Genomic DNA, 25,152 nt, shown 5'->3' on the forward strand with positions numbered 1-25,152 from the left:
CACAACAGGAGGACAGATATATGTATGTGTAAATGAAATGGCAGTTTCAAACTTGTTGATTTAATATAACGTTTGTTATCAGGATTAATTCAAGCCGACGATTTGAATCGTGACTGGTTGAGAAAAATGCAGAGCCCTTTAAATTTGTACGTTTTTTTTTTTATAATCTAATAATACTATAATATAAGAAGGCAAGTCTCAAAAACGTGTAAGACACTGACAGGTGCTTCAAACATGTTAGTATTAAACATACTTTACATTGATGTTTCTTTTCCAATTTTTGAATTTAATGCTGTTTTTTTGTTTGTTTTTTTTACGTGGACGTTTTAATTTTCAGACGTGGAGAAAAAAAAAAAAAGTCAGACAGCCCCACTTGCTTAATAAAATTGCTTCCCCTCTTCAGTGAAATGACTGTACAACATATCATCAATTTCCATCTTCATTCACCCACTTCAAGGCTGCAGCACAAAGGCCTGAGAGCTCTCTGGTGGTGCCTGGTGTTGAATGCTGAAGCGTCTCGACAAAGAGCGCACAAATTAGGTTCGCCTCTCCCGTCGATAGGAAGCCTTGACATTGTGCAGGTCAGAAAATTAATTTCCAGTCAAATGTGAATATGTGTGTGTGTGTATCAATGGTATAAGATGGGGGGGGGGGGGGGGGGGGGGGCAGGGAGTTGTGAATACCAACATGTGGGCCATATTGGGAATGGAAAAATGAAAGGAAGTCTTTCAAAACAAGCACTGTGGTATTTCAATTGTCCAGCAGCCAGGGAAGAAGAGCCAATCAATTTGACCCCCGGGTGTCACAGTCAGCCCGCTGCAAAAGGCGGCCTCTTAAAACTATACAGCACAGCACTTGTAATTATGTCGACTGGGGAACACATATCAAAGTAAGGGTTGAACAGTATATTATATGGTTTATATTGCATATCTTAAGAACAGGCTGGGCCAATGAAGCTTCTATGAGGTTAATGTGAGCAGTTAAACTTTGAGACTCGGCCTCATAATGACTTCCAGTTAATATAATTAAAGTTCTATTCACATAATAATCATTTTGATTCATCGGACTACAATGTCATAGGATTGCACCGCAACTTCATATCAGTAATTGGTAAATGACAGTTTAGATAGTGCGCCAAATAAATCTTTATTAGTGTTATCATTTCTATGTGAGAAATCTGTATATGCTAGAATCTGAATAAGCAATTTGTATAATTAGCTTATTGGTACTGGCAGTGTCCAGATTTGCTCAACGGGCCAAGCCAAGAGTTTCTGGCGTTTAATGATCAAGATGACCTATAGAAGATTTTTTTTTTTTTATGTACAAGCAAGCTAGCTCTACAGTCAATTCTACGTAGACCACAACACAGTGCGTTGTTGTCTAAAAATGTAATAACTAAAAATGTCTCGTAAACACTTACGATAGGCTAACCACGTCCTGACTCCAGCGCCGTAATTCCGTAAAACCATAATTTAACAACACCGTAGGTTTATGTAACGGCCATTAGTTTGAATTCTTTCAACTTGGCTTTTTGAAACATCAAGTATTTCGCGCTCTCAATGCTAAGATACCCACGAGCCTCGGCTGCTGTTGCTGCGAGGAAGACGTCAGAGCGTGGCAATTTACAGCTTATATTTTCTTAAGTTGTCATATAATAATTTCCCTGATAAACTAAAAAATGCCAGAGCTTGCCTATTGGCACACAAGGCACACATCCATCACAGATTAATTGTGATCCTGTGGCGATAGTGAGGCTCAGGACGGCTGTGCGAGTCTTTGTCTGTTTCCGTCTCTTTGTCCCCGGCTCTCGTTCCGGAGGTACAGGGGCCCGTCCCTAGATAAATCTTGATTTGTCAGCATTGTGCCCGGGTTTTAATCTGCCATTCTGATCAGACAGAGGGCAGAACAGCCATGGCCCGCTGCAGTCTTGATTGGACAGACCTCTGGAGGACGCGATTAGAACAAGCTAATTAGGGCCGACGGAAGTTTGGGAAACTTTCGGAGAAGTCATCAAGCAAGAGGGAGAGAGAGTGTGTGTGTGTGTGTCAGAAAAGACGATATCGCTCAAAATCCTCTAGAAATCCTACATGTACTAGTTATTAGAAACAATGAAAACACACTTAATTTGAATTGTTCACCTTCGCTCACCTCTTAATACGTTTTTCATTGTTTGTTGTTTCTTTATCAGGCATGTTTTTGTCCACTCGCCACAACGGCAGTGATGAGTACAGTCTTGTGCTGACCTTACGTAACACCGGCTTACAAGACCCACGTTGGGTAACAGAATTTCCCCATAACTTTCTACTCTTAACAATGACACAAAAATAAAATATCCACCAGTATGTCAGCCCCGCTGTCTCTCTATTGTTTTCCCCTCTTGCCTGGATCCTGCCCACCGTTACATCAGCATCTTATGTAAGACCTGCGATCAAACATGTGCGGGTGGGGGGGGGGGCTGGGACAGCAGGAGAGCATCGGTAGATCTTAGCATCAGCGGCAGCAACACTAAGCTAAACTGTCACCAGCTCCGTTTTTACCCACGAGCTCCGGCGCTCTCGCAGGCACGACGGGGGAACCACTGAGGGTTCGACAAGCCGGCAGAAATACTGAAATAAATAAACTCAAAGATAATTTGTGGCCCGGGGCTCGCGTCGCTTGCGTGGCGAAGATTAATGCTGCCCCTCTGAAAAACTAAAGGTTCTAAAGGGACAGCGGAAGTGGCTTTTTTTTTTTACCTCGTCTGAAGCACTGGTAAAATTTAGAAAAAAGAAGAAAAAAAAGGGGGGGGGGGGGGGGGCTGGAGACACCTCCAGGCCAGAGGAGTGCCGAGGAGAGATGAGTAGGAGAGTTGTCTGAGAGGGGAAGAAAAAAAGAGACCAAGAGAGAGAGAGAAAGAAGAAGAAGGCAAACACATTGCATTGACAGTGGCACATTACTGCTTCCACTCTAAAACACACACACACACACACTCGAAATCGCACAGCGTTGTCTTACCGTACTTGTGAACCTAACATCCAACCCTAAGCCGAAACCAGGAAGCTTTACACCTACTGTATATTCTTTCTTTAATAATAGCTGGAGGGGGGGGGGGGGGGGTACTGATGGAATTAGTGCTGTAGAAATGTGCATTATCCTGCATTTATCAAGGCAACAGGTAAAGACGGAGGGCGCACTGAACAATTTGAGAGTTTACAAGGAGTTAACCCTTTGACAGGGTTACCGCACGCACGGATTATCTCGTGTCATGATTGCTGGATTATCTGCCGTCTGCAACATGTGGACAAAAACAACCACAAAATGTTCTGCAGCCCGGCGAGAGACCAGTCACGCCATCGCGACCACGACTTCAGATCCATCAATCAGTGAGAGAGACGAGCGCAGACACCGACTACAGAATAAATGAAGAACGTTTTCCTTTTGAACTTACAATGGTCCGTCCCTCTGGTCCCAGAGACAAAGGCGTTTTGCCTTTAATTAGAATTTTCTCATGTATATACTCATAAATATCACCCACATGACTGTGCCAACTATGACATTGTTCTGGTCCCTTTACTCCCATTGGATGATGGTTTGTGGGCCCATGGTGACTCATCTCCTTTGATTATCATAGGTTATATAATTACTGGCACTGCCTTTGTGTTAACAGAGCTGATGATAGTCTCTTGACTAAAATGTATTCTGTTTGCGCAGTTTTTTCTTTGTTTTTTTTTAGATTTGTGCACATTTTTGGACAATTTCACTGTCAATCAACCCAACATGGGTTCCTTGACTCATTCCTTGGTTTGAGGTTTTGGACCTACGCACCTGAGACAATCCATTTTTTTTTGTACATAAGAATGGCCCAGAAATCCACAGCAACCTCAAGACATTTCGAAGATAGGTGTTGCTCCTCACCTACCTAAACCAATGTGTACGTGACCTGGGGTGCATTCAGTAGCTCACGACATTGTGAGTTCAAAGCCTCCAAACAGCTCCCCATCTGAAAGACTTTACCCATTGACCATCTAATCTGATCCTGAACACAGCCCTCTCAGCTGCTAGCTGTTTCAGGAGTTTCAGGATTTTCAAATTTCCCATGGCCAGGGTAATTCCCAAATTACCCTGCTTGAACAATTGGAGGCCCACCACAATTCCCTCACAGGTCAGACTGCTTCGCACAGACAAAGAAGTACACAGACACACACCTGAGTAGGCCCAGTAGGTCTCCTCGGTGGTAGCTCTCCGGTGTCGTGTCCCACCGGCCGTGGCTCTGCGAAGGCCTTGGATAGGGGCTTGGGACTCGGCTTGGCTTCCTGTCAGCGCTGCAGGGGAGGAGAACATGGGGACAGGCGGGTTAGCATAAACAGCAGCAGAGCCTGGATACCTGCTGGGCAGGATGACAGCCAACTGTGTCCTTAGCTGCCGCTTACCACGCGAGCTGCCTCATAATAACATTTACAGTCGGAACAAAGGTCAGCAACAAAGAATATGTACGCTGTGGAAACTGGCCGTCTAGAAAACAGACCAAGCTGCCTCACATACATTTAAGGACAACCTCAGTCCTCAGCACCAGTTCATGCAAAGCAGCACCGCAAGTGAGACCAAAAGGATTTTGCAGCATCAGAAAAAATACACACAAACAACAGAGAGTAGAGACAAAAAAAACATCAGAAGGAAATAAACAGAGAAATGTCAGTTTTGTCAGGCTTTTATATAGGCTCTAAATATTGGTGTGATTCTAAAGAGGCTCGAAGTGTTTTGATGCAGTATATCTTGTGCAGTAATAATGAAAGATGGATTCAACAGTGTCTAATTTAGACGGATCTCTGAGTGGCTAAATTTAGACACATCCTCTGCAGTTAAAAGATGATACATGATATGGGGTTTTCATAATGTCTTCACATTATGTATTAATGTGAGCATTCATTCAGCGAGTACGATGGCATTAAATTAGTTTGCTTGGACCTGAGGTTTGAGGTATGCCAGGGGCCCCCAAAAGTCCCAGGTTCACAGCATGTCAATCAGTTTTTGTAGTTTGATTAATTGCTAATTTGTGAGGAATTCTGCACCGCTAAAGTACAATATCAACGGAGGTTGGTCCTGCATTTTTTTGATCCTGTCTCAAGACCTTTTATTATTTAGAAAACCTGGGGGCCAGTTCATTTTATTCCAGCACAGGAAGTGCCGGTTCTTCTCGGGGTCTCTGGGCGTACAATCAAGCTGCCGTGTACAGTCTGCTGTGTGAGCTGGGTACTTGAAAGCCAAAGGGAACATCTTCAATTCACAAAGGGTAAGGTGAAAATGGGTGGTCAATAAGGGCCCAAGACATTTTTTGTCCTCAGACAAATATCATCAAACTATCAAACAATATTCTCTCTGTCCATTTTGACCATATTTACCCATATTACTCATATTTCTACCTGGTTTGATGCATTCCTCATTTTGTGATACAGGCCATTCCTGTCCTGGGATACGACTAGTAGAAAGGTAACAAATTGATTTGGGTACAAGTTGCGATGCAATAAAAGCTGGGACTGGATGCTACATCATCAGGTCCCTTTTATGTAAAACAATTCAAAAATAAAAAGCTGCTAATGGCGCTCATAGTTAAAAAAAGGATCTCCAATGGTATCAAACATAGCAATCTTAGCTGGTGCATAGACCACTAAGATACTAGTAAATGTCTGAAAGGTTCAAACCTTTTCAAAACACAAAATCCCTTCTCACAGTCGGGCATATTACAGCAAAGCAGCTTTTCTTGGAAATGAATTTCTCATGCATTTCATTTGGGAGAAGAATGTTCAAATGGGGAAAAAGAAAAAAAAAAATCAAGAATCCCTCTGCCGTTTTCATGTGCGAAACTTTAAATCACCTCCTCGTGGGCTGAGAGACCTCCTTCATCCCCGCTAAAGAAAAGGAAAGAGACAGAGCGCTTTGCTTCTTCAAAGTGGAGGGACAGGATTTCTGACAGATTCTCACCTAATGGCTCCGCTGTGCTCTGTGATTTGAGCCTTTTAGACCTGCTGAAGGCCACCTTTAACTTTCCACTTAGAGCGCGTCTTACAAGCCTCAGCCAGAATGCAGTGCGAGTTTGTTTCGTTTAAACTCTTTACTTCGAGTGAGGGAGTTTGGGGCATTATTTCGGAGTCATCAAGTGAGTTCGCACTATTCATTTGAAGTCACACATTTAATTTGATTTCCTCGAAATGCCCTTTTGCTGCTTATAACGACAGTGTACTCACAGAAAACGTGTTTGTGTTCTTTTAGGGAGGAGCCTAGGAGTCAAAGTAAAGTGCAATATTTGCCTACAAAATGTAGTGAAGTCGAAGTATAGAGTGGAATTACACCACCGATGCAGCCTAGTGAAAACTCAGGTTTATTACAACTTGGGTCTTAACCCACCAAAGCAATTGCTGAGATCTTGCAACACAGTAACATTGCTGCAAAGAGGTCCAACGGCTTAAGAAACCCAAAAGAAACTGCAAGCGGGTGCACCCGATATGTCACTAATAATCCCTCATCTTGCAGGGGAGAACTACAGTAAGTACAGTAGGGCTGAAGCAGAAAGCTGGCCTGTAAACTGATGGATGTTTACAACAGAGAATTTGGGTTTATCCTTTAACCGTCCATCTTTTGTTTTCCCTTCCAAATAAGCTTGAACAACCTGGAGGTTTGTTTATTACCTGTCTGATTGTCAAAAGGCAAGTTCTATAAAACCAGGATTCGAATGTTATTCACTCTTAAAGGGACATTGACACACTATCATCTTCGTCCATCAAAGTGGGCAACTGCAGAGAGTGTCATTCAAACCAACCATTAAAAAAAAAAAAAAAAAAAGGGTTTGTCTAGTGCCGCCTGGGTGAGGGTGTGTTTATGAGTGTGTTTGAGTTCCACTTTCTTCATTTCACAGGTGCTCTCGTGCCGGAATATGTGCTGTCGGCAGCATCTGGAGGACGAACTGCCATTTCACATCTGACCCACAACGACCAGCTGTGATTAAGTGAACGCAGGGAGGTGTGTGTTTGTCTGTGTGTGTGTGTGTGTGTATATATTTAACAGTAACCTCTTTGAACCTTTTCAATCTGCTTTCAGGGCCCGTCACTCCACTGAAACTGCACTTGCTGAAGTGGTCAATGATCCTCTGCTTACTATGGATTCAGATTCCACCTCGGTGCTTCTATTACTGGATCTCAATGCTTTCACAACGGCTTTTGACACCATTGATCCCTGTATACTCCTAGACCGACTGGAAAATCAATTTGGCGTCTCTGGCCTGGCTCTTGTGCGGTTAAAGTGTTACCTATTTGAAAGAACAAATAGTGTTTCCTATAATAATATGCCATCAGAAATATGGAGTACCTCAGGGCTCTGTTCTTGGCCCTCTCCTTTTCTTATCTTCATATTTCACCTCTTCGCCAAATGATACGCAGCCATGGAATTCATTTCAACGATGCTACAACGATGACACTCAACTGTACGTGCCTGTAAAGGCACATGATCATGTGTCATTTTCCTGCTCCTAAAATCGGATAAAACTGAGACGCCAGTCATTGGCTGCTCAACAAAGACACCAGTTTCATCAAATAACAGTCACTCTCGACTGTTTGATAGATTAATTAAAGAAATCACCCAGATGGCCTTTTTCCACCTACGCAACGGAGCTAAAATGACAAAATTGTAAGTCGGGCACACCCCTTCATACCTGTGTAATCGCTGTAAACCATGCTCTCCGCTCTCAGAATACAAGTCAGTGTGCCCCCTTCCTCTGGAATAAACTCCCTGACTCCACCGAGGTCTTTCAATCCAAACTAATCTTGTCGCCTTAACCTTTTCAGTTAGTTGCTTATTTTTTGATTACGTCTGGCCATTAGCCTTCTGGCTTGTCGGTCCCAGTCTCAATGAATCTGTTAAGCCTAGTACTTTTGGTCCATGTTTGTCCTGCCGATGAGAATACTGAAGACCACTGCATCTCTCTGACTCTCCCTTTGTGTCCCACGAGCTTCCAAGCTTCTCCCTCTCCCTATTTTCCTCTCTTTTCACTCAGGCTTTTCTGTGCATCGGCCGTCCTGGGACCTCTCGCTCTCTCTCTCCCCTCTCCCCTGACTGTGCCTCATTCCAGTTGTTTCATTTCTCCTATCTGTGAGAATGGGGTGCGTTTGTATGGTCGTCTTTCCAGGTCTCCGTTGGAAAGAGGAGACTCATTCGAATCGAGGGTCTAAGGACAGAAGGATTCGTATGCTGTACAGATTGTAAAGCCCCCTTGAGGCAAATTTGTGACTTGTGATATTGAGTGACATAAATAAAATTGACTAGACTGGACTTGACAGAGCGAGCTGTCTCCATATGGACACCAGGCTCACCTGAAAACGTCAATCATGTCCTAATGGAAACTCTCTAGCTTTTTGCAAGCCATTGTGGGGGAGATTTAAGGGCTCAGGATGAACAAAGGGTGAGTCTTTGTTTCAATGACAGACGCCGCTTCCCCCTCCAACCACCTCTCTCCCTCATTCCCCCCTCTCCTTGTTTTAATTCTTTGGGATGTAAGTGTGGCTCATGTCTGTGAATGCCAATGCGAGGCAGTTCTATAGCTTTTCTATGAATTACATTATTGATTCCCAATACTGCTCAGAACAGAAAATGTAATTATGCACAGACCCCGCCCTAACCCCCTTCATCCTTGCCAAACACGTCTTCGTCTTTCCCTTCCCTCTTTCTCTTCCTTGTCTTTAATTCAGTGGCTTTACATCAATTTGTCTTTTGCTCCTGCCTTCAGTAACCTGCCCCCCCCCCCCCCCACCCCTCCCCCCATCACCTGACCTCTCTAAAGCCTCTGAGTGCGTTGTCCTTCAATCATGTCATGACGGCCACAGCTTTCCTGAATTGCTCTGCAGCAGCATCAGCAGTACCACACTGTAAAAAAAACCCTCTCCATCTTAGCAAGTCCTCCAGTGTGTGTTTTCTTTTGTCTTATATTATCTTTTAAAAAGTCAACCAAATCTGGAAAACACCCAGTGAGAATCAATTTCTGCCTCGTCCCATATGTATTAAACCAATCTGACATGCAAACATGATTAGTGTCTGATCCGAAAACGGACTATTTCTCACCTCGGTTTTGGTTGATTTTAGAATTTTAGAGTTTACTATATTAGAATTTAGGATGCGTTCGATGTTTCGGGAACAATCGGCGTGTTTTTCATAGACTGAAAATGGGCAGAAAAGACCAGCGACAGCGTCAAAAGTCCAGTAAGAGACAGTCAGCAATTGTCTCGTATATTCATTTGTCATGTGCTTGTGGTTCATTGATTCACGCCGTTCTGTTTCTATGGATTCTTTTCTTTTTCTTTATAAGCACTCAACATTATTACTGATGTATTTCCTTCCATATGCCTTACCTCCAATATGAGACATATATTATTTTCACTCCCCTGCCCCAGTTAGTGTCAGCTCAGTGCACCTGCAGAGCAGCAGCCCCACACTAAATGCATATATCAGCCTTATATCAGCATTCAACATCAGATTTCAACACAATCAGTACTAAAATCCGAGCGCACCACGGAGCGTCTCTCCTGCCGGGCTGCTGATAGAGCGGCAGTACAGTGCGTCGTACCACCGTCCGGATCAAGCCCTTTAGCTGACATCACTGACAGTCAGCGCGGGAGCTGAGAGCATCGGAGCAGCCCCCCCCCCCCCCCCTTTCCCTCACCTGTCTCTACTTCCATCAGTGTAAGCGTTGCTGTTAGTCATTTTCACAGACATAATTACTGATAGAACGCTCGAGACTCGGGGTCGTCTCAACTGATGACTCGAATTAAAATGGTGTGTTAGAGTATATTGCCTCCTTCTCTCTTCCCCCATGTCTTCCTCCTCTGTTTTTCTTCCTCCCTGTACCCCAGGGAGCCCCCCTCGCCAATCTCCAACCCCACTTCCCATCTCCATCACATCTTGGTCGTGGCCGCTCAGACGTGTCCGGCCATTTAACAGACTTTATTTATCCAGAGCTGATGCCCCATTAAGGCGAGTGGACAGAGAGAAACTGAATCTATTTCAGGGAAGGGGGGGGACGGGTGCTGGAGGGGCTCTCCTATGGGCTTCTACCGCAAGAATAACAATGTTTAAGTCAGTGACAGCGAGAAGAGACGGCAGGCGGATTGAAAACAGAGGTGAAGGACATTGAAGGAGATGAGGAAGGAGAGGAATGACAGATGAGAATGGGAGGAGGAGGAGGAGGAGGATAAGATGGGGATAAAAGCAGAGAGATGGGCTTAAAGAGAGCCAGAGAGGGGGTGAAGGAGAAGCCGCAAGAAGAATAGTATGGAGGGAGGAGAGAGCATAAATAGGAGAGGAATTAAGCACCAGCGATAAAAATTTCACTCCTCTCCTAGCAACAGTTACTGGGTCACTGATGGACAGTCCGCTGCATGGCAACCAGTCAGCAGCCGAGGATAAGAGGAGGAGAGGCGAACAGAGGCCTACTGTTGGGCTGAGGGGGAAGAAGAGGAGAAAAGGAAGAGGAAGAGAGGGAGGGAGGGAGGGAAGCTGTGATGGCGTAAGGGGGAACATTTTCAACCACAGATAAAATACAATGTTCTACACTCTACTGTACGTATGTATGAATATTAACATTATAGGCATTTAGCCGAAACTCTTCCCCACAAAGACGGAATGGGCTCCGGTAGAAGAAAGAGAACAAGCACTGAGGGGAGCGTCGGAAGTTGCCGCGTCAGTCGCGCTAACTTTTTGAGCTCTGCAAAGACGTGAGCCAGAGGGAGGTGCTTTGAACGCTGCAACTACAAGGTCCATGTTGTCACAAGAAGAAAAGCTCGCTCGTGATAAGGACGAGGCTTTCATCGTGATTCCACCGATAGTTATCATTCCGAGACGAGGCTTGGATCAAAAAAAAAAAAAAAAGCCCGCGCGGATAAAGGCGACGACGGAACCAGCTGTCCCATAAGGAACAACAAGACACCTCCAATGCTTCACAGCAGCAACAACAGCAGCACTCTTTGTCCGGCCGCATGCATGCGACACTGCTTTTGACTGCTTTGAGCTTCTCTCTCTTACAATTATTAATTCCCACAATTATTCAAGCGATAATACGCGACCAGGTAAAGAAAGAAAACCTGGAATTTTTAAGATTACTTGCACTTAACGTGGGTGAGAGAGACTCCCTCTGCTGAGGAAGACCGCGTGATCCGACTGAAAGCTCCGGAGCAGCCGCTGGGTTGACCTCGGGCGATGGCGCCCGTAGTCGGATAAGTCAGTTCGACCCACGGCTGGGCTAGTTTGTGGTGACGGGGTGCCATTGCTACGGCTACGAGCAGTTCGAAGAGCACCGATTTATATATATATATATATATATATATTTAAGGCGTCCTGATAAACGATTTCAAAACATGCGTTTCACTAGAACTCCATTACAACGTCAAACACACACACACACACACAGACAACCTAATGCACCATGTGGTATTGTTTTTAGTGGTATTGTTTTTCTGCTATATGGTACCGCAGGTGTAGATATGAACTTTTTTTTTTTATAAAACAGTCTCAACTACAGTTTTGGTTTTCTACATAAACTAGTGCAGCAGGCCCGCATAGAAACTTTCCATCCACCCCTCGCCTTCCTCCACTGCCTCTGTCTCTCTACCCTCTCAGACTAAGCCCCCTCCGCCCCCCCCCCGCTCTCTGTCAGAGCTCATCTGCATCACCACACAGTACAGGGAGAGTGGAAGATTATATGGAAATATACTGTATGCATCCTCATGCTAAAATGGCACACGGAGGCCGATGAAGGTTTGCAGCAATTTGTTTTGTTTTAAACGCATACATACATACAGTACCTTTGAAATGTTTTCAACAGAATTGCGCTTTGCTTTAGCTCCCTGTGCTCTGTGGGGCACTACTACGACATAATCACAAAATCCACGGCTCTTTAACAAGACACAATTCTCCAATGCATGCATTGGCTGGTTTTAACAGAAACAAACACTTTGCTCAAATAAAATACGGCATGCAATGGGCGCAAGTCTGAACCTCTGACCGATCTCTTGCCAAGCGTTCAGCACCAACTTTTGGTACCTGACACTTTTTAATGCTCGCTGTTATGGATGCTATTCAGCCAGTAGTAAAAATATATTGAGGTTCAATACCCAGCCCTAGTATCCACACACACACACACACACACACACACACACTCATACACATAGTGCCCATGCTTTATTTTCCTTCATCAGACATATTAAAAAGCTTCACCTCTTACACCACCACAGAGGCTCGTTGAGTTGTGGCGGCATCCCGGCGCAGTGTGCAGGTTGCCGGAGGGGGGGGGGTTATTGCCCCCACTACAAGTCCCCTGTGAAGTCAAGTAGCCACTGGCCAGGCTCCGCTGCCGCCCGGCGGTTTATAGCACTACAGAGTGTTCTCCTGGTCCCCACATTAAAGGACAATGCACTTATGAAAGGGAGAAAGAGAGAGTTGACTACCCCCCCCCCCCCCCTCAAGCCATCTGCTCATAGAAAAAAAGAAATCAATGACCCTTTACAACAAAAACGCTTCTTCTTCCACCCCAGTACATTTCATAGAGACATATTGCACTTTTTATGCCACTACATTTTACAGTTACTTGAAGACAAACATTCGACCAGTCGGTAAAAGATGGTGCATCGTTATGAAAGGAAGCTACCCAAGAGAATGTAAAGTCATTAACATTAGCTCCAGCTGACCAGCCACAATGTTAAAATGCTGCTTACACAGAAATAATAACCCAATTATGCAACATTTAACATTCTAACTTTGAAAGAGGCCATTCTGCTGCATACTGAGTACTTTTACTTTGGACACTTTGGTGTATGAAGTGTTAAATGTGTGTACTATAGTGCCCTATACTACGGCATGGTGGTGCAGTGGTTAGCACTGTCGCATGGGAGGAAAAGCTGCCCCCGTCACGTCGAAGTGTCCTTGAGCAAGACACTGAACCCTAAGTTGCTCCCGATGGAAACCAGCACCTTGCATGGCAGCTCGGTCGCCATCGGTGTGTGAGTGGGTGAATGAGACTTAGCTGTAAAGCACTTTGGGAACCGTGAAGGTTGAAAAGCGCTATACAAGTGAGATCCTTTTACCATTTACCCCTTTTCTATATAATGAAAAATAAGTCTATTGCTATGTTCAGACTGTAATTATGACGCTACAAACCCATTCACATCAGTCTCCTAATCATAATACCAAGGCCTGAAGTATAGGACACTTCCGTCAGCTACGGCATGCCCCGCTCGGTCCCACTACAGCCTATCTATAGCCTAGCATATAACCCATTCAGCAAACTGGTGTGAAAAGGACTGCACCGCCGCCACGGCCAGCAGTCAAGTCCGACATTGACTCTGACTCAGTTGACTCAGCCGGTTAAAAAGGTCCGGTTTCACTCGTTGTAACACAGCACAAGTAGCTCATTTAGGCTGTGGCATGACTGCAAGGCTACACAGCCGGGGGTAACCTTGTTCCATTCTGCCAACATTACTTGAATGGGGCATAAAGCTCACACACTCATTTTTGCTAAAAAAAAAAAAAAGAAAAAAAAGAAAAACGATGCCATCCTCCTAAAGTCTTCGTAACACTCACGAGTGCCTGTGATGGTGCGAAATGACAGTTTGTTTACTGCTCACAACTGTTTATTATGTAGGAAGAGAGTGAACGCGAGTGAAAGTTTTTTTTTTTTTTGTTTTTTACACATTTCCCCCAAATTCAAGCTGATGGATTTAGAACCTTTGGAAAGTCCGGGATCTCCACAAGGACTTCGAGGAAGTTCTGTCCATTTGAACAGTGTCACAAACAAAAGTTTGCAGCGGAGACGGAGCAGCTGGTGCTTCCAGCCGAGTTTACAACAACGTTGTCGGAATGTGGAAGTCTTGCCTGTGCAGGCGTGTACAGCGGTGAGCTCTGGTGGGCAGATTCTTCTAACTGACACGTCCGCACAAGCACCCACAGCAGAAGTCAATGTGGCTTTTCATCGCTTTCACACACACACACACACACACACACACAAAATTGCATCCAGTGACCACACCTTTCAAATTTCACAAACTTGTTTTCTCGAACTCGAACTAATTTCCACCCCTTGGTGACCTCTGTGGAAGACTTGTGCCGGGTGAGAAAAGGGGCCAGTTTTGTAGTTGTGCGAAAAGACGTGGAGTTTCGTCCCACTCCTCCAGGCACAGGCTGGTTCATAACCTGCTTTTATAAGGAGAACAGTGACAGTAATTGTAATGCTACCTGTTTTTATGGTCAGCATGTTATGAGGGTCTTACTATCGTCGCCAGTGTCCGGGTCCACGAGTCGACCCTGAGATGCGTCAGAAGTGTTGTGGTTGCACTGGTGCATCCTGAGCGGCAAGTTGGCAAAGAGAGCCGTGGGAAGAGTTTTGAAAAAGATACTTCCACAGAGACAATATTGTATATTTTGAGATTTGTATATTTTGCACTGGTTCTTTGCGTAATCGCACTATTTACGATATATGCATACTTGTGTTCTTATACTCTGCACTTGCACTTGTGTGACGGTCCTGTGATTGGATTGAACTGTGACTGTGTGTCCGGACACTTTTGTTCTCCTCTTGAGGAGGAAAAAAAAAAATAGATAACATTGGTTCCTGTCATCCATCACAGGGGGCCATTTAGGGGGATTGCAGAGTGTTTGCTCAAGCCTCAATTAAAATGCGCAGCCCATCGCTGTGTTCCTGTGCTTAACCTTGGCTCGCCCACTTCTCACTTGCTCTCTCTTCACTTGACTTCAGAGAAAGCGAACATCAGGGTGTTCAAATGCATGGGAAAGCACGCGCACGCGCGCGCACACACACACACACACACACACGCACACACACAAACAGACACAGTGTATGTAAGTCAGGGTTGGCCAAGTCAGTCCTTACTCTGGTGATTCACTTCATTAGCATTCTTTACATCTCCCTCCAATGCTCTTAGTGCTGAAGGACATCCACCAAACACACACACACACACACACACACTGATGCAAAGCTAGCCTTAACTCCAGTGTGTTGCTTTATCGTAGCAGCTGTCGTTCTGCAGCAGGCTGGCAGGGAGGCTGGCAGGGGGGTGGGCAGGGGGTAATGGTCGTCCTGCAGCCTGCTGGTGGCTGACCAGATACCCTGGCACTGGAAACTGAGAGGAGAGGGTGTTTTTTTTTGTTTGTTTTTCCCCATGCGTGGGGGTGTGGGGATGATTGGGGCCCACAACAGAGCACAACTAAAACCCGAAAGCTCCACTAGCAGCTCCCTAGAGCTACAGTAACACAATACGATCATACAATATAATACAACTCCACTTAAAGTCAGAGGGTGATATGGGGAAGCACAGAGCACAGTTAGTCAAACTAACAAAAGGACAGATAACACCAACTTGTGCAAGCAGATGAGTAACTGACGTACTCCGTGCTCTCAAATTCATAATTTGTGGTTAGAAATGAACAGAACATTGAACAAAGAATGGGATTAACGTGCGCCGGATAAAGGTTCACAGTTTCGCGCCGTATTATCAGAGCGCTACCTTGCTGTGGTCTGAATGGCTTAGAGGTTAAAGTTGTCACATGCTTAATGGTTTAACAGGTCAAATCTGATAAATCGGCTGGTAAAACGAAGATGCATACATATCCAGGCATCTCCGTCAAAAATCGGGAAGGGAATCGGAATTAAGCTCAAGGAGTACATTTTAGATTAGATTAGCTTTTACGCGTTGGACTAAAAGGTGGTGTATGTGAACCGACTGCAGAGTCAAGAGAGCAAATGTCGTGGCTGCAAGACCCTAACAATTTTAATATGAAAGAATAAATTCACAATATGTATGTAGGGACATCACTACCAAAATACAGCCGGCTGATAACACTCCTCTGCACTGTCTCTCAGGAAAAGCATTCAAATTTTTACTTTAACAAAAGCACGGAAGTATTGCGAGAGAGTAGCATCAAATGTTTAGGCATCGGGATTCTTATCGCTGGTCAGCTGGTCGAGACGGAATCGTACAGCAGTACGGTTTGTGTGTAATACTGTAACAGGCAAAGCCACCACAGCTGTAAGAACTGTGTGTATTAGGAGCATAAAGTAGCATAAAATGGAAACGCTCAAGTGAAGTTACGAGTATGGCTGTACTTAGAGTAAAATACTTTCACTCCTAATCCCAAACTGGTGGCCGCAAAAACCTAGAACTTCAGTTAAAGCACATTGGCATGGATGAATTGATTAATTCTAGGGCATGAAAATTACTAATATGTGCTCACAAAAGAATTAATAAATGCATTGCTGCTGACACTGACACTAGAAAGTGTTAACAGTAAAAATGGCATATGGAGGATGTTTCTATTCTGTTCTTTAGTAACGTATGCTTGGGTGAAGAAAGGGGAGACCTGAGAGGAAGAGGGCTGAGGTTACGAAGAGGGGTTTGGGACTCTGAAGCAGGAGAAAGGAAGGTGAAAGCAAGAAAGAAAGAGGGAGATTTTTTTTAGCGAGCATGGTTGGGGTGGGGGTGGGGGGGGGTCTGAAAGAAAAATGAGAAAGAGGAGGAGGAGGATGAGGAGGGGTGGGGGGGCAGGCTTTTGTGGCTGGCTGGATGTCGATCAGAGCAAAGCAGAGAGAAATCACTCGCTCATGGAGTCCGCCCAGCATGACTTTATGTTTTCTGGAGCCTCAGCCAAGGGCAGAAAAAGACAGCAGCACACACACACACACACACACACACACACACACACACACACACACACAGAGGAGCTAGGAAGCCCAACAAGGCACATCATCATCTATGAAGCAGAAACACTGGGAGCAACGGCGTGTGAGGAGGATACGGGAGGAAGAGGAAGCGTGGCCACAACATATAGCTCACAGAGCTCTTTAACGTCATGGAAAATGCCCTCCCCGACACGTCTCGCCTCCAAAGCACCACGCGCCCTTCCTCCTCACCTTCCTCCAGCTCATTGATCGTATATATAGACAGCCGGTCCAGGCAGGCTGGCCGCGAACCGATGCCACTCACACTCTCCTCCCCTCCAGCCACCCACCTATTACCCATCACCCACCCCATCCACTCCCCAGCAGCTCTCTCTCTCACACACACACACACACACACACACACACACACACATGCTTGGCTAATTAATAGCCACTGTTCAGTGAGACAAGGTCACGCTGCCAGGGGGCTAAACACAACGCCACGAAGCTGACACCTCGGCGAGACACGAGACAGAAGCTGTTAATGCACTTCTCCAGTGTCCTGTCCCAGTGGAAGCTGTCCCCTGTCCACCACCACCTACGCCCACCCAACCCCATGCCCTTCCTTTCTTTCTTTTTTTCTCAGCGCACGCCTCCGTGATAACAGTTGGTGATTGTTTTTCTCATGCAGTGAAGGTCATATCAGTCCCACACCAGGTTCAAGTGGGTGTAACCATCTGCTGCCTGCATGTTATAGCCCCCCCACCCACCCACCCCAGTATATGTATGTTCCTACAGCTAGGTATCTGCATGCCTAGTTCTATAAAAGCCTTTTTGTGTAAGGCATTAATATAAACCGCTATACTCTTACAGTCTATGTCTTTTTTAGATTTAGAAACGGACTACAAAGGATAATCAAAAATTGAAAGAGAGTCGCCATGGACCTGACTGAGAGAACACAGCCATGTCTCTCTAATGTTTGCTTACCCTTACCTAGCATTAGCCACCATAAGCTACCAGTCATACCAGAACAAGAGAGCTTGGAGCAGCAAAACTGACCGGACTGTATTTTCTTTTCTTTTTTTTTTTTCTTTTTTTTTGTAATGGGAGGAATGTGTTAAGTCTCTAAAATATGTCTCAAATTTGGTTCAAGGTGGGCGATGAATACCAGCTGGTTTGGGTCAGCGGGCGATGGGAATCTCTTCTCTACCGAAATAAATCTCAAATACCAAGAATTTGACACACTCACCAAAACAAAATTCAATATTTACTTGGGGAGTGGGGGGGGGGGGGATCTGACAAATTCTGTCAGAGCATGTCACACGGCCTGAGGACAACACATGAACCCGTACTGAGCCCGCTCCTCCACTGGATTTGATCTCTCTACTTGTATGCTTCTCAGCATTTCCATCACCCACCCTGCGTCATTACTGTGTACTGACGTCGTATGGTCACATCTGTGTTTCAGATCATTCAAGTTAGGGTCTTAAACCTTTTTTTCGGAAAAGTCGGCATTCTGAAACCGTCTGCCGGCTCAGAACCTGACGTTCCAGCATCTATGCTAAACGAACGCATCAGCCAGTTCATCACACAAATGGCCACGGAAGGATAATGAGATGAGTCTCAGTAAATCTAGAAAAAGGCACGAGCGCGGGGTTGGAGTTGCCCACACTGCATTCTCGCATCAGTCACACAGGCAGTAAATGATGTAGCGTGCACTCAGTGAAATGTTTTTTCACCCATGACGCTCCACTGAGCGCCGCTGAGAGGGCTTCCGGCTTCGGATGCGACTTAAATGACAGCCTGATGGAGAGCGCGGGCCCGCTGAACTTAACCTGGAAGCCACCGGCCCTTCCCATAAGTATTCAGAGCGGGGAACTGTGGGTGATCTTTGGTAATGTTCCAGCTGATTGGTGTAGGATGGCGGGGAGGGGGTGGTCTCAGAGACCATCTCGTGCATTTACCAAGGATGAGGGTCGAGGGAGGAGAGACGAGAGGCATCCTCCTTCATCTCTTCCCTTCTCTTTTCTAAGTAGGCTTGAAGGTCACTGCGTACGAAACAGTCCGTAACAGATGTCGCTTTTGCTGCATCTGAGAGGAGACAAAAGGCATTTGCTGCTCTGTTGTGCTCCAGCCCCCCCCCCCCTGCTGAAATGGCCCTTTTCTCTTAATACCACCTCGCCGAGTTCTCATGTGACATTTCAATATTCACAGATACATGCTCGTCCTGCGGGCTTTTTTTATTGTCCGGCAACAGCCCGCGCAAAATGTCAATGCATTTGCCGCACTGACATGTTGTCGGGGCTGCGCCCGGACGCCCGCCTGCGCCCGCAGCGCTGCCTTGCCCTCTTTCTTTTTTTCTTTTTTTTTTTCTTTAGAAGTAGACAAATTAGACGATCACACAGAAAATCAGCCAGCCACAAATACGCCAAGAATGGGCTCTAATGCACATTTTAAACGAGTGCTATTTCATGTTTTTTGTGTTTTTTTGTGAAGGCCTCACTTTGAAAAGCGATGATTGGGATAGTCAAAGTTAAAGAGCAATTTAACCCCCCCACTTTAGCATAAGCGCGTATCACACATATTCAAAAAATGCATTCGGAACCCAAACACACACCTCCGCCCCCTTGCCCCTGAGGTTACGGCACGGCCACTGACCCTCCCACCCCCCTCACAGCTCTGACAGACTTTTGTAAAAGCATATTGACACCAAAACTAATAAACTAATGTAGAATGTAACTCCCCTCAGGTTGGTAAAAGCCCCAAATTTCCAGACAAAATACCGCGGACATGACCTCAGCGTCCTCAATGGCAGCTATGGCCCTGGGTAGTTGGCATTTAAACTGAAGTGTAATGCCAAATGTGCATTACGTTTTTAGGGGGGTGGTTGGGGCTTGGGGGCTGAGGGTGGAAGGGGGATGGTGGGGCAGTGGGTGTCTGCCCCCCCCCCCCCCCCCCCCGGGCACAGAAACAGTCAGAAAGAGCCGTGGCACCATGTGCCCATTGTCTGATGTCTGCTGTGCTCTGCAGCCCTGGACAGGTGTCTCTACTTCAGAGAGACCTCTCACTGGAGCGATTTCGGCGCATAAAAGCTGCATGAGCTAATGCACAGTGGGCTGCATTCAAGAAAGTGACAATATGGCGGATGTTACACAAAGCCCAGGCTTTTCAGACTAGTGAATGTGCCCTATTAGGAGTAGCGGTTGTGTTTTTTTTTTCCAGCGCTCCTGTGGTTAAGTGGCTGCTTTAATTAGGCAAACATTATTGTGCAGTCATTCAGTAGACACTGTTAAGTCAAACAACTCGGTTAAGCCCCGCACTCAGTACAAATGTGGCTTAATTGGGAGTTAAAAGTCTAACTGTCGGGTTTTCAAATCTAATCAGTAAGCCTTTGAAAGGGCAATCCGCTCGGAGCAGCCTATACTTGTGTTTGTAATGCCTCAGCTTGACACCCGCCTGATCTACGAGGCTGTTTTGGTTTGTTTTGGCTCGGTCGTGGCGCTGCAGCTGATTGTATAGCAATACAAGTGTTGCATTTGGGCTGTTTGGGGGTTTTGATTCTCCTCCCGCCGCTGAGAGGAGCCGCAAGTGGGAGCGATGATGGCAAAATTAGATGAAATTGAATTGACAGAATCTATTAAAGCAGCACAGCAGTCAGGGGACGGCCATAAGAGCAGCTCTGCACTTCTGGATAAAGTCTCTAATTGGTTTAAATACAGTTGCTCTGCAGTGATATATAATAGACTGATGTATAAAGGATATAGAATGTGAGCTAATATACACTTGTTAAGGAAAAGAGCAGCAGCCTTGGATCATGGAAACGCCTGACAAAAGTGAATGTGTCTTAAGTCATTCATGAATGATTGAAATGCAGTTTCGCCGTGATCATATGAAACTGAGAAACGCCACAAGGCCTCAGACTTGAAAAAAGTTGTCGGAGCGTGCGCGTTGTCGCCCCGAGCACTTCGTTCCAACCGGGACGCCTTTGAGGCTAGACTGGCCGAGCGGGTGCGCCCTTCTCTAAGCGCCTCTACAACCCTCGCGACAGCGGCCACGTCACTATCTTTAGTCGTGAAGTCACTCCCCTGGCCTTCTTTCCCTGACGAGCGACGGCGCATCTTCAGGCAAGAAGGACTGCTTCAATTCTCACATTTTTTGGTTGGCACGAGTGAATACATCAAGCAGTTCAACCCGCAATACCTGATCTTCTTCGGCCACTTTGGGCAGCGGAAACAAGTTATCACCTTTTTACTTTGATATGGCTAACTTCAGCAGCAAACAGTTGCTTATTTAAAGATAAGTCCAACGTTTACTCTCTTTTGGCTCTGTTTGGGACCTCTTTCAACTCTTGAGGGAAACGTATCCGTTTTTTCAGCTGCTAAAAGCTGCATTGTGTTCACCAGGTAGTCGCGGACTGCGTCGGTCTGCTGATTGGGGCTCGAGCAGGTAGTGTGCAGTGGGTTTCCAGAGCTTTATCGCTGCCCACAGCTGCCCACTGCGAAAAAACGTCGCCATGAGAGCGCTGAGAGTGGCAGGCCTGTCGCAGCTCCAGGACTGGTATAATGGTATAATGGCGTCAGATTATTATATACCATCAAAAAAAAAAAAAAACATGTTACTGAAGCCAAACTTCTGTGTGTGTTGTGGGCATTGAAGTATTGAACAAAGAGCCGCAGATCAAACCCCACACACGTTACTTTGTCCTTACATCATCTGGGACGGTGAACGGATTAACACCTATTGCGTCAAGCCGAGACACCTTCCACCCGGCAATTATCGCCCGTTCAATTGAAGGGTAGGAGTGAATACGGAGTTAAGCGGCTTGCTTTTGAACAAAAGGAATTGTCAGGCCGGACGAGGAGAAAGGCAGGCGCCATGTAGCATTACAGAGCATTATAATAAAATGTGAGGAAGAACAGAGGAGCCTTTATCTGAGCGTCCAAATTGACTGAGTTATTTAATGCCTCAAAAAAAAAAAAAAAAAAACATGGCTGCATAAAACTGTGCCTTGAGCTGAAAACACAAGAGGGAAAAAAAAAAAAGAAAAGAGGGAAGGCAAGGCAAAGAAAAAAAAAAATCAAATGCATACTTGAGCTGGTGTCGGAGTGGAAGATAAGGAAGGCCAAGCAGATGAGTGATTGTGAATCGATAGCCTTTGGGCACGCTGCTCCCCTCTCTCCCTTGCCAAAGAGTTAACCTTGCGGGTCAGCTGATTCAATACGCCTCCTCTACCAATATGCCTTTGAGCCCAGAGGCACACAAACCCCTTCATTAACAGCCCGGCATTAGTGAATCATTGCTTCTGGTCTCCAACATCAGGCTCAGTAGTGCAGTGTTCTCCTTACACATGCACACACCTGGACCGGGACGATCTCTTGCCCTTCTCGTGATGCGTTTTCCACCGCGCAGATGAGAGACTGAGGATTGTTTTGTCTTAGAGAGTGCGTAGCAGTCCAGCACAGTTCAACCGGTGGGTATTCAAAGGCCGAAGGCACTTTTATTTTCCATTTCAGCTGTTAAAGTTGAGTATTTCTCAACATTTTCTTTTCTGGCATGTACCCCCCCCCCCCCCTTTTTTATTTTTAGACCCCAAAACGTACAGATCTCAATATGCCATGTGGTCAGGATCAAAGAATTGGTTTGAAATGGATTATATCAAAATGATAATATCTCAAATGTTTTAAAAGTATATATATTTCTAGATCCCTTCCGCTGATCTGTCACTGTTCGAAACTGTGAAATTAAGATATGCCTGTATGGTATCTGTATAGTCCCCTTAATTTGTTTCGAGACCACAGTGTTGGCACAGTGGGGGTCCCAATGCAGAGGGCTCCAGTAAAAAAAACAAAATGTAGTCTGGCCCAAAAAAAAGCGGCTGGTCAACTGTCCAAGGGCTCCTGGTACATCACTGTGTGACATGAATGAGGTCATTCTGCTGTTCACCCCACTGTCGTTGAGACAAAATGACCAGAGTCGAAGAATCTTCCTCATAGTCTCATAAACTACCGTGCAGGGTTCATGTGTCGGATAAGCCTTCAAAGCCATGGCTCCATTACTCAAACTGGCCTCCCTGGATGGTATTTCGTCGGGACGTCAAACCATGCACCACCACTAACACAGGCCCTTTTGCTCTCCTATATGTGCCGCTCTGGACAGACTGGAAACAGGGAGAAACTGCTTGACCATCTCAGTCTTGAGCAGCATGGTGGTGCAACTCGTGTATTATTTTGTAGTTTAGGCCTTCATCCCCATCACCCCCAAAAAATAAATAAACTGTTGATGGGTCAAGAAACACGAGCCATCAGATGACTGGACAAGTCGGAAATGATTAGGGCCAAAACAAAGGCTGTTTGGTTGTCTGACTGCTCCACGTTCCCGGAAATCAGAAATCACTTGGACTACTGGCGTTATGCAAGCTGAAGAATGGACAAAACTACAAAAATAAACCTCGTGTTGTCGCCAACCACAATTATCCAGGTTTCGCGGCAAGTTCTCTGGCGTGGTGGGGGTAGTGAGGACAGACATGGCGAAACATCAATCCATCTTGTCAGAGGCGGGTGACACGGACTACCAAATGTCCAGTTCTTAATAAGAGTATCTGCAAGAAATATTGGCAAACCCATACAACAGTCAAGCCCGAGCACTCCATCTGTTTCTCCCTCTTATTGCCCTGCTATTGGATTTGGCGGATCAGTAGGTGCGATGCCTCATTGACACTGAAGCTTTGTCTCACTCTGTCTGGGCTCCACCTGCTTTCTTCGAGTATCCTTGCCTCACCCATCTCTGTTTCTCATCTCACTTCCTTGACCCCACCTGACCCTGACATATATGACTGCGGAGGAAGGAGGCGGAAGAAATAGAGATTTGAGCGACCCGTAGGTACACACCTCCTGACAAGATTAAGACACCTCAGTGGATAAGATGCAGCATGCCAAGCTGCTGCTGCTGCCGCCACCGCCACCGCCGCCACCACCACCACCACCACCGCTGGAGCTTTTTCGAGGTGCATTTGAAATTGCCTCAGTGAGCTGATAAACACAGTTTTTGGCAGGCAATGAGAGTTTGCAGGGCATAATCTCGTACAGTGGGGATACGCTTGAGTGCTGGACAGCGAGAAATTCGATTAACGCCTCCTCTGGGGTCTTCCCCCCACTCCCCCCCAGCCCCCCCGCCCCTTCCCCCACAGCTCTGGATATGGACCCCGTCACCTGCTACTGGCTAATGACAAAGCCGCTGTTCCCTGGCTGGAAAGAAATTGCTTTTAAAGCAAACACCGCGCCGGCAAAGATGGCTGACAGCCTGGCTGGCTGGCCGCTGCGGGTGTATATACGTTTGTGTGTGTTCATCTGTTCACAAAACGTGTGTTTGTGACCCTCTTTACACCTGACAATAACACGTGTCCTGGGTAATCAGACTGCAGTCAGGCAGTGGAAAATAAAAAAAATGCATTTAATTTAAGGTGTAAATGCAAGCGTGATGCGTGAAAGAGAGGATCAACCGGGCCACCTTTTGGTGGTGAGCGGAGGCACGCTTTACCACCGGAGTGTGAATGCAACACGTCTCTGGTGCACCATCTCTGAGATACACAAACACAAATTAACTTTTGCGCATGAATCCAGCCGGGGCCTGTGCAGAGCGGCAGACAGCTCAGACACTACAACTTCTACTTTTCTCGTCCGTTATTGCAAACACAGGCTGCGTGGCCCGAGCGCCGCTAAAAGCGCGAGAACTTTATTTTCAATTCTAGGGGTGTGATAGAAAGACTGGTTAATTGTAAAAGAGAAACTGATAGTGGGTTTCTGCCGTGTCACAGGAGCCTCAAAGGCCTTCACATTTAGCCATCTTTGTGTGGGAGGTTATCCGGTAGCTGAGCTGAGAAAGTCCTTGACGATGGGCCCTGCGCCTTCTATCGTGCGTGTGAATGGGTGGTTGCGTCCGGCATTTGGAGGCACTGAGTCTGACCCCATTCTATTGTATATCACCTCGTATGGCGTGTTCGATGCGAGAACGCTGAAGGACACGAGCGGAGGCCGAGTAAAGCATCTTTAAGAATGGGTAGGACATCGTGTTCACGCATTCATGTGTGTACCAGTTTAGGAGCATATCGTACTAAGAAGAGAAGATGCCAAAACAGTGTCTCACAAAAGGGAAGGGACTCCCAGGTTTGGACTGCCGCAGGGAATAAAATCGTGGTGGTGCAACAACGCAGCTTGCACGAGCTCGTCCCTCAATGGTCAGCACCGCCGTCACAGTTTGCAATTGGTCAGTGGCGGGAAATTAACACACAAATATAAGCGCAAACGTGCTTGGTCTCTGCAATGAAATCCACGGCTACAATTCCACTGAAATGAACGGATCTAATTCAATAACCCCCCCCCAACAGTATCACATGTTTCAACATTTCAGGGATAAATACAACATAAGCCCTCCTTACACCAGGTGAATATCTGCAAACAAATCCGGAATCT

General features: G+C 46.0%; 1 protein-coding gene across 1 annotated transcript in view; it reads right to left on the bottom strand.

Annotated features, from left to right (window-relative positions):
• Positions 1-25,152, bottom strand: part of LOC139282603 (receptor-type tyrosine-protein phosphatase gamma-like) — a 357,625-nt gene that overhangs the window by 274,776 nt on the left and 57,697 nt on the right. Inside the window, exon 2 of the mRNA XM_070902394.1 lies at positions 4,185-4,301. Coding sequence (XP_070758495.1) covers positions 4,185-4,301 — 117 coding nt within the window. The remainder of the gene's footprint in view (positions 1-4,184; positions 4,302-25,152) is intronic.

This window comes from Enoplosus armatus, chromosome 3, assembly GCF_043641665.1.
Source record: "Enoplosus armatus isolate fEnoArm2 chromosome 3, fEnoArm2.hap1, whole genome shotgun sequence".
Lineage (NCBI taxonomy): Eukaryota > Metazoa > Chordata > Actinopteri > Centrarchiformes > Enoplosidae > Enoplosus > Enoplosus armatus.